This window comes from Gavialis gangeticus, unplaced genomic scaffold (assembly GCF_001723915.1).
Source record: "Gavialis gangeticus isolate Ggan-Ray unplaced genomic scaffold, GavGan_comp1, whole genome shotgun sequence".
NCBI classification, from domain to species: domain Eukaryota; kingdom Metazoa; phylum Chordata; order Crocodylia; family Gavialidae; genus Gavialis; species Gavialis gangeticus.
This window is the reverse complement of record NW_017728993.1, coordinates 9,245,536-9,256,141: the sequence shown is the minus strand read 5'-3', so window position 1 is coordinate 9,256,141 and position 10,606 is coordinate 9,245,536. Positions and strand designations below refer to the sequence as shown.

The window sequence follows — 10,606 nt, the reverse complement described above, 5'->3', positions numbered from 1 at the left end:
AGTTAAGATTATGCTTAGCATTTAAATTACATTCTTTTTTTCATTTTGCTTTGTCTTGTATTTTCCTCATGGAGCAGAAAGGACAGTAATGTTTGGACAACTTAGATTGTTTTTTAAATTGATTTTGTGCTTGTTTTAACCTCGGACAGCTGGTCTAACGCATTGATTACCTCTCAAATTCCATGACTTGTTTTAGTAATCCTGGCATTGTTTAATCACTTTAAAAAATTTCCTGTCAATGCATTTGTGGAGACCTACTTGCATGCAGACAGGGATTTGTTCTCCCACTATAATGTGTTGGGGTTTGTAGAGGTGTATCTACTATCCTGTAGTTATATGCAATTCAATTACTGAATAGCATCTAATAACAAAACTCATCTACATGCAGAGTTTACAAAATACCCCTATGACTTGACTCATACTCTATGTTGAACACTGCTCTATTTCAATTCACTCCAAAGTCAAGAGAATTTTTTTCACTAACTTTGATAACAATGAAGTCAGATTTACTGGGTGCATGGACATGAGACACCTTAATGCGCAGCGGACTTTTCTATTGCACATCAGTACATCATGGCAAAAACTGTGCTAATGCACAGTAGAATTAGTCTACTGCGGCTTAATCATCACAAAAAAAGTTTGCCATTGTTACTGCACATTAGTGCAGCTACTGTGCTTGTATCAAGTACCTTGTATTAGAGGTATTAAACTTAATGTGCACTAGCAAAGGCAAATTTATGAACGTGTAGATGTGCCCAGTGAGGGATGGTCCCATGTCAAAGAAAACTAGTTCACTTGTAAAATGTGTTATCTATCCCAATAGGTATGAAAATAAATGCACTTGTTTTCCAAGTAAAATCAAATCAGACCTTTATTCAGGCATGAAGGAGCTAAATTCATTTGGATATACAGTTAAAAATGGAAGATGCTTCAGATGCAGTGATTGTTAAGAATGCTTTGGATTAAAAAAAAAAGCGATTACTACTTGTACCATAGATTTCAGCATGAAAACACCAGAATGGTGCATCTGCTATCAGTCTCAGAAATGGATCATGCTATCAGTCTTGCAAATGGTCTTCATGTACATTGTAAATACCAAGGAAGGAGATAAGGTCCCCAATGGGTTTTAGTCTGTTAATTGCTAACTTTCTCTTGTTGTTTGTCAGTCAAAGATTAGGTTCTGTTTAGTAATAAAAGTGAGGAAGTTGGCAAAAGAGCACATCTTATTTGTTTGTAAATTCTACTGACTCCATTTTCAATGGCTTTGCACCGCGCACAACTTTGAAGATCAAGCACAATCAAGTGTATGATTTTTCCAGACTGAAGTGAGTGCAAAGGCTCTTATGACTTCACTGGGCATTAGACTGGGTCCTAAATGAAAGAGCTCTAACACTGTTAATCTGATCTCAACGCACAAGAAACTGTGAGAATGGAAGACGGACTTATGGCTTGATCGTGCAAAGCAGTAAGTAATTCTTGTGAGATGCTGAGTTCAGTGGGAACTGAGGCTGCTTGGTGTTTCACAGGAGGTTCTCATCACTCTGCAGGATTGGACCCATAGAGGAACAGCCCTGAGGCATGCCTAACCTACTGTGGAAGGGGAAGGCTTGTGCCATTGGAACTGAGGAAAGCTCAGCCTTCTGTACGTACTGTAGACAGTGCTGGAATAGTGCCAGGCCCCAAAGGGTTATAGCTTTCAGGGAGGAACCCAAACTTCCCTGAAATTGGGAATTCATTTGCATTAAAGGGGGGGAAGAGCTGCAGGTTAAATTACAATACAGATTTAAATCTGCCCAGTTAGGGGGATTCCAAAAGATTAGCATGATGGAAACTGAAGACCAGATGTTTGCCCAAAAGGCACTCATCAGAAATGGCTCTATGGAAAATAATCATGAAACCCTCTCCTAATCATGAGGCTATATTAACCTATCCTTGAAGGGAAGTTTGTTATGGTCAAGTCATTTGTTTCCTGTGCAATGTTTAGGATAATTTGATATATCACAATTGTGCCTGCACATCCTCTAAGTGATATATAGTGTGTATCAATGGACCATGTTTCCTGGTTAATTTAAACCTGATTAAAAAAAATAAGAGCCATATGGTGCTTTCAGATACAAGAAAAAACAATGTCTGTGTATTTGGATCTGGTACATTCAAATGTTTTCCTAGAGCATTAATTTTAATTCTTACATCTGAGCCGCATAACCAAACATAAATAGGATTTGATATTTTTACATAATCTATCCAATTTGTATTTGTTGTTACATATACTAAACAATCATGGACTGCTAACACATACAGAAGGCTAACAATAAATAGTAAGACACAACCTTGCAAGTTAAATGAGATGTATTTTAAATAGTTGATTAAAAAGAACATGATCATCTAAAGTTATTAAAAAAAGTAAGTATTGCTTTTCAGATGTGCTTTGAGGGAGGGAGTGTTTTGTTCACCAATCTGGCAAAACTAGACTATGAGGGGGACATAGGAGAATTCAGCTTTAACATCAACCATGTTAATAAAAGACAGTACAATAATCTAACTCTTTGGAACAGTATTGGAGTAATGTATAGCACTATGCATAGGTTAAGGCTATAAAAGCAGGCTTAATGAGGAAAATTATACATTAGGAATGTATGCAAATAGCTGACGTAGTTCATTCCATCAATAAGTCTAGAAACCAGCAGTATGGCCACAATCGTAGCCATCTAAATTGGAAGCGGAGCGGTTAAAAGAATAAGCCTTTTGTTACCCATTCCTCATTCCAATGAATGTGAGTTTTTGATTTCCCTTATTTGGACAAAGACGAGCTCTGCTCTATGTGGGCTTGGAGCAGCTCAGCAATTTCCACGTGGGCAGACTTCAGAGCAACAGACAGAGCAGAATTGCCATCCTACATGGGGAAGGGAAACAGAAAGAAAAAAAACCCAAAACATGAACTTTACAGATCTTTACAAATCTTACAGCACAGCTGAGGTTAATTAGCAATTTTGAATGTGCAGGCTTCTGTGTGGCTCTTCAGTTGAAGAAGCTGCAAACACTGCAGTGACAAAATATCCCCCAAAGTCAAAATTATTGCCTTCATTATTCCTTACAGAGCAAAATGGCATTTGAATGTCAGAAGTTTCTACCTTTCGTGTCTGCTCCTGATAATGGCATCAAGTGTAAGGAGATGCGGGTGAATCCAGGCAGTCTGTGCTCATGTAAATTAGCAAACTCTGCCACTCACACCCTTAGCTATCAGAGCAGCTGCTTTACCTCAATAGCAGGGCACCAACCTCCTGACATTCAAAGTTAATGAGTTTCTGTTGAGGGAGATGATCACGGTCTCCACTTGCACATGTTTAAATCGGATAATTATATTTGCTTGCAACCCAGGATCATAACTCTGGGCTCTCTGCCCTGAGGTTGGATGACTTGATTCACTATAAGACAATCTTGGCAGCCTTGTTTCTTGACCTTATCATAGGACACAGATAAACAGAACTTCCTGGGTCACTGAATCCCATATCCTGCAGTTTCAGACGAGCGTATCATATAATCTCTTCCATAAATTTATCTATCTCCATCATAAAATCAATTAGGTCCCTTGCTCTCCTCCCACTGGCAAACTCTCCTAAAACTTGACTCTTCTGAGAGTTAGCAACCTTTTAATTTCTAGTCTGCATTTCATTATGGTGTCTGTACCTACCTATTCTTGCAATAAGATTATCCTTCCACTGAAAAAGTCTCCTCTCATATGCTAAGCCCCAGATGTATTTATAGAAAACAACCATGTTCCCCCTCAGCCTTCATTTTGCTAGGTTAAGCAATCCAAGCTCTTGCACACTCCTACAATCATCCTACCAGCTGTTCCAGTTTGAAATCAAATTCTTTGAACATATGCAATCAGAATCATACATATATATATATATATATATCAGTATTATCTTCACCTACTTTTGGTGCTCTCAGCAGTGGCTCTTCCCAATTAGGTACTGCATAGTTAAGACATAGTGCTGTTTACTTAGACTATACTGGTCTTCATGAGCATGTCTCTGTACCTGTTGCCACTGACCAAACACTTGTGAATTGAATAGTTGGATCAGTCTATTGTATTAGGTTCAGATACCCTGGCTTGTTCTCTCACCCTCACCTGGCATCAGAGAAGAGTTGCTCTTTTTGTGAAGTCTACTAAATTTGCCCTGGAGAGGTGAGAGTGGTGGTTTCAGAGACACTGAAACTAAACCCAAACTGCGCATGGAAGGGCCACTCTTCCAACCATTGCATGTGATCCCTCAGAAACTCACCTCTGTGCGGTGCTGCCAGCCTGCAGCTGGTCTGGCAATTAGACATGCCTATTGTGCTTATGCAAATGGCATTGTTCAGTCCTTGTCACAATCCTGAAAACGGCTTGTCAGTAAACTTAGAAGCAAGACTTCTTTGTGCTGCACAAGGGAAATCTGATAGCAAGGCACAGGCTACAAAAGAGCAGCTTTGAGATGGATTTGGATTGACTGGGGGGGGGCTTCAGTACACGACTAGTTTTGTATCAGCAGCTGTCATCATTCAAATAAGACCCTTCACATAATGTTACACTGTGGCATAGCTCCATCCTATACTAGCCTAACTTCTTTACTGATATTAATCATGTAAAACAGAGCAAAAGACTCTGATATAATCTTCCAGATTCCACAGACACCCAAGAAGCTGAATTACTGCCTCAAATTGTCATCTTTATCCTAAGAAATTTTCCCTCTTCTGCTGCTTCTGTAGTATTCACATTACATCATAATCTCAGGTAGACACCTGACAGATGGGCTGTAAGAAACAGTTTCTATTCAGGAATTAATGGCCAGTTATTCAGCACTATTTCAAATCTCCTTTAAATAAATCTTCAGTAAGACTGTGATAGTCTCTCTCTCGTTACTGAAGATGATCCTTCCAGGACTGAAATTAGGGGGTTTTGTTTGTTTGTTCGTTTTGTTGGAAAGTGACAGTGTGATCTTCTCTGAGCCTATACTTTCCATGCACCAAAGTAATCTGTCTAACCTAAGCGTAGTGGAGGAAGAGGACAGAAATTTGTGATACGTGTCAGTGATAGGGTATTTGTTGCAACACTCACTCTTGATAGTATCTGAGCTGCTCATTTCTACTGTTCAGGTGCACTGGTGAAATTTGGAGCAATTTAAATGTCTCTGAACAGCAGAAGTTGATCTGAGCTACTCGTGTTAAACGATGTGCTGAGCCATTTTCAGGGATTATTGGTAAAAACCCATTTGACGTCAGTGATGCCAGGATTTTATCTTGTACGTTCTCAGCAGGATTTAATAGACTTGGGGCAAGCTTTTCAAAAAACCTGGGTTAATTTTGTGGGCGCAATGCATCTCTAATGGCCTGACTGATGCTGCCAAATTTAAAACCTCAAACTAGACATATTCTGCACCTACAGTGCCATTTGTAGTGGAAGGCTGCAGCTATAGCCCGCATGTCTAGAAAAGATGTGGCCTATTCTCAATGGTATGTATCCCTTTCTGCCTGTACATGTATGGAGCAATTTTTTTTCCCTGTTGTGAATCTCTGATATGATCATCCAGCTCCTAAAGATCTTTCCAAAGTGACTACTGGAGCTGGGATTATCAGAGGAACTGTGAATGTCTGATTACACAGACAGTCAAGTCATTAACATGAGTGTCTAAATATTAAAGCTTCTTTAAAAAATTACTAGAATTGTTCTGGACTGAACAGGAGAGTAATCCAGAATGGCTTGAAAAGATGTTGACTATATCCAGAAGGGCTCTTACAATCATATGGAGATTGTGGAGGTCGCTTACAGGTTTTATAGGGCTTTTTCCCTGGGAACCATATACTTCTGATATTGTCAGTGAGTTATGCGGGTGCTTTTACAGCCTCACTGAATTGCTTTCCTTGTAGTAGTTCACAAAGAGAGAACTAGTAACTCAGAAGGACCACGGCTTCTGTGGCTCTCCGAGCCATGCACAGCTAGGGGGTGCTGGGGTTGGGGTGGCTGTCACTAGTTTTAGGACCTAGGCAATTGGGTCTCATTGTCAAGAGGGCGTCTGCACCTGGAGAGTGCACTAAGGGAGCCAGAAAAGCGGCACCCAAGTTCTCCTCAGCCCCAGCAAACTAAGAGGCTTGGATCCAGCAAACAAGGTTTGTGTCCAGTAAAACAGCCTGGGGAGTAGTCCCTGTGGAAATTTGTCCGGGGTTGGAACAGAAATGTAGTCCAGCCAGAAAATAAAGCCCATTAAGGAGGATGGGGACATAAGATCACTAAACTACAGCTCCCAGAAACCAACTTGCAGTAACTACAAGTGGAAATATTTTAATGTAAGGGTATCAGGGGTTTTTTTAATTGAAAAGCCAAAGATCTATGTGTAAAGCAGATACTTTTTATCCCCCTCCCCAACCAAAAAAAAAAGGTTAGTCGAAACATGAATTTTCTAACAAAACTAGTTTTAATGGAGGAAAAAATTGACCATCATTACAAAATATGAGTACAGTAAATATACTCACAGTACTAAATATGAGTATAGTTCATCACTTCTCAGGTTTTTAACTTCTTAGACATCTAAGTGACTTGTCCAAAGTTGCACAGCAAGTCTGAGCCTCTTGACTCTCAGGCCTATATCCGACCCATTATACCAGCGTTGCCCAACAAATCATTGAACATTTCGGCTGGATAAACATACTAACATTTTAAATATCTTTTTCTTAACTGGAAAAGGAGTGGAGCTGGGACAGTATAACTGAGTGGGATTTTTCCCATGGGAAAAATGCTTTTAATGTTATAAAACAAAAAACAAAAAAGTGAATATTGAAAAATGGGGAATTTAGAAGGAATCTGAATATTTCCATAAAACATTTTGATTTGTGTCCAAATAGCATGTTTTGTTTGTTTTACAAACTCTCCGCCCTTTCTGTGTCATTCTCTTTTTCTGTTTTGTAAAACACAGCACACACTTTCTGTCTGTAGCTCACGCAGCCATAAGAGTGTCTTTGGATATGCTTATACGGCACAGTGCGGTGGATGATATAAAGCCACATACAGCTTTGTATAGCAGTGTTTTGTGCAGACTAATTATCCTTGCTGAGGACAAGTAGTCTGGACAGGAAGCCATGCTGATGACAACTTGGATATCTATACATGGTGGTGTATTGTATGTGTAGAGTTTTAGATAGAGCCTAGAACAATGCAGTCTTGGCTTGTGACTGAGGCTTGTAGGTGCGTCTATAATACAAATAAAAAATAATGATGATATTGCTCATAATGGCTGTAAGTCATCTCTCTAGGTTTCCATCACAATAAAATGTAGAAAGAGGGCTGCCTGGAGATAGTTTGGCTGTACAGTCTGCTTTGAATTAGCCCTGATGAGATGTTGGGATTTCACTACTCGATGGAAAGATGAAACAGCACTGGTTCATGTTCTAGTTTAGGCAGCTGCAACTCTTAGACTAGGAAGAGCTTAATTACTAGCTGTCAAGGGCAAGGTGGTTTCTCCCCTCCTTTCCCTCCCACCTTTTTTCCTGTAATTTTTGAGGAAAGAATTACCATAATTGCTTAGGGTAGCTTGAAAGTTCAGCCTGGTTGGCTCCAGATGTTAAAAATTCAGACACATCGTTAGGTTTTGCTAAAATCTCTCCTGTTTGCCCCCCTGTTACAGCTGTTCTCAAGTTTTTTAAATGCAAGACATCCCTCAGAAATGCCAGCTCTTAATTTGCACTTGTTGTTTGACCGCAGAAACATAATAAAACTATTCTTCTATTGCAAAGAAGTCAGAAAGACCACAACAGATCAAAATGTTTTTAAAGCTATGGATTTCTAGTTGAAATCTCTGAGTTAATCCTGTGAACCATGTTTACATACCTAACAATGCTAACACTTGCATGCCACCCTGGGGCACCCTTAAAAGAACTCAAGACACCCCAGGATATCGCAGCACCATGGTTGAGAATCAGTGCTCTTTTACCTTAGTGTTTGGGTGCGTGTCTATAATTAGGCAGCATTGTGCAGAGACACCTTCCCTCTCCAGGCATTTATGGAGTCCTATCACCACGGGTCCCAAATGACTGCATCTCTTGGGTGCACGCATAAAGGAACCTGGATTTCCTATACTGAGCATTGGCCATAGCTGGAACACGGTAGCTATTGTCTACTGCCAGCATTATGCAATTTAAGTTGCCCTTGGTTTGGTTCATACAGACATATGGGTCTTAACTTAACATAATGCTCTATGGTTTAAATGAAGCATCAGTCTGTTCGCACAGGATATCACTGCAGTTTAGGTGCGGTGCATCATAAAGGTGGATTAAGGCTGAGTTAGTAGACCATCATTATTTTCAAGAAGCTTTAACTCTAATTATATAGTAAATATCAGTGGAACATGTGCTATCATTTGTAAACTACTTGTCGTCTCTAATCCACGCTGACAAAAGCAAAGGGCTTTTTCTGGTCACAGCAAACATCTAAAAAAGGAAACATCCTGAGTGCCAGAGTGCATCTGTGCAAGCCAGGTGTTACTAGTTATTAGTATTTTAAAGGGACAAAGCCTACACTAAAACCTCTCTCTTTCATTTGCTCTTTCATATGCTGAAACTCCAAGTTAGGAGGCCCCTGTGGTCTGGGACTGGAGCCACTTATGAGTTTACTTTAGTGTGCTCTGAACCCTGTCCTAAATGAATGCTCAATGGACTGAAAAATCATTGGCTGCTTAATGGAGTAGAACTGTACCTGGTACATTTGGGGATGCTTTGTGGGGGACTCTTCAGATAGCAAGTTGCCTACAGAAGGTGCTAACCTCATTTTTTTTGTTACATCTCTCTCCATGCAGTTATGCATCCTGGCTTAGAATCAATAATGGAGCTAATTCTCTTCCAAGTCCCTCCACTGCTCCGGTTCTCATTACTGCTGAGACAGGTGAGGCGCAGAGCCAGAGTCCACTTGCTGAAATGTTGATAAGAGGGATGCTTCTTTGGAGATACCTAGTTTACACTCCAGTGCTAAGGTAGGAAGGCCATCTGATTCCTATATATGTTCATTGCCTGCCTCCTGGGATTCAATTACTGAGCTCATTCACCTCTTTAAAGTTCATGCTGCAACTACCTGTCTCTCTTACCTTGTCAGTCAAGGTGGCATCACACTCCGGGTGAGCCAGAAGAAGTTTCACAATCTCGGCATTTCCTTGCTGACAGGCAACCATCAGCGCTGATACTCCATTATCATCCTTTAGGTTTACATCAGCCTTGCAGGACAACAACGCTTTCACCATATCTTCCCGGTCGTGGCTGACCCCTAGCATGAGGGCTGTCTGGCCTCCCTAGGAACAGGGCAGTGACAAACCAAATACAATGACTCAACAAGGGAATACAATTTTTTTTTTATACAATCTAGGAATTTGCACAAACAAAGGACCCTTGACTGCCTATACAGGTGCTGGCAGGTGGGGGTGGGCTCACTGTCACATCTATAATCCCAGAGGCTGTAATAAAGCTTTGGTCATTTGGAATTTGTCTCTCTCCTATGTATCCTGGCCACTCAAAATTTCACTTCAAGAATGAGCCTAAAATACACTTGGACTGCTCCAAGCATGCAGGTTTTGCAGGGGATTTTTTCCATTAGCTGCTGGCAGCTAGCAACTGTCCGCAGCTGAGCACTTCCAACACCGTGTTCCAGATGAAGGGAGTATACTTTTCAAATAGCCTCCTCAATGCTGCCCTGCCTCAAGTATGAAATTTGGAAGCAAAATACATCTGCCAGGGTGCCTCAAAGATAGGGTGGCCATCGAGGTACCTCAAGAATAAAGGACAGTTGCATTTAGTGCAACTGTCCCCACCACCACAAATGTCGCATGTCTCCCGAGGCTGGGGGGGCACGGCGAGCTCCCGCAGGCGGCAGCAATGGTATTGGTGGCAGGGTTCAGGGTGCCAAGTGGTGAAACACAGAGGACATGAAGGCATCTGGTTTCATATCAGTAGAGGACAGAGGACCGGAAACCCAGATTGTCCTCCATAAAACCGGATGAATGGCCACCCTATTCAAAGATGGCCAGAACCAAAGAAATGAATAAGCAATAGAGATGTGCTTCTTGGAGGCATTTGGAACTTTTGTCTAATATGAAGCTTGTATTTTTGTAACCCGCAAATGTAACTTGTAACTGGTTGTGGGACTGACTAGGCCTCAAAGACAAAGCCCTAGCTGTGAAATTAGCTGACCTAATACTTCTTTCGTGCTCAGAATTTAGCCTGGATGATGATCAAAACTGGATTCAACTGCCCAGCTTATCCAGTACGTTTCAAGAAAGGACATCTCAAAAAAGCACCGTTAGAGCGTTCTGAAGGGGCTGGATTGAGGCGGGGCAATGTGAATTTCAAAACGCAAGATGCTGTGTTGCAATTTGCTTCTTGGATAAACCCAAACTTGGGCAGTAACTTCTTATAATGATTTCCAACACCTTTTAACCCCATAAGATAACAGCTATAAAGTAATATTATGAATGGCTATATAACAAAAAATTAGCATAATTAGAATATAAAAGAACACAGACGCCATAGTAACCCTGGGGAAGGACGGAAGAGAAGGGTCATTGCTGCCCCAGACCCCACGGCT

The 10,606-nt window shown here is 40.9% G+C and overlaps 1 protein-coding gene across 3 annotated transcripts in view; it reads right to left on the bottom strand.

Annotated features, from left to right (window-relative positions):
- Positions 1 to 853: 853 nt before the first annotated feature.
- KANK4 (KN motif and ankyrin repeat domains 4) overlaps positions 854 to 10,606 on the bottom strand; it is a 57,203-nt gene continuing 47,450 nt past the window's right edge. For all 3 annotated transcript variants that reach the window (XM_019501195.1, XM_019501196.1, XM_019501194.1), the window contains exons 9-10: positions 9,117 to 9,317; positions 854 to 2,893 (exon numbers count right to left, since the gene is read on the bottom strand). In XM_019501195.1, the coding sequence (XP_019356740.1) occupies positions 2,792 to 2,893; positions 9,117 to 9,317 (303 nt within the window). In that variant the 3' untranslated portion in view covers positions 854 to 2,791. The remainder of the gene's footprint in view (positions 2,894 to 9,116; positions 9,318 to 10,606) is intronic.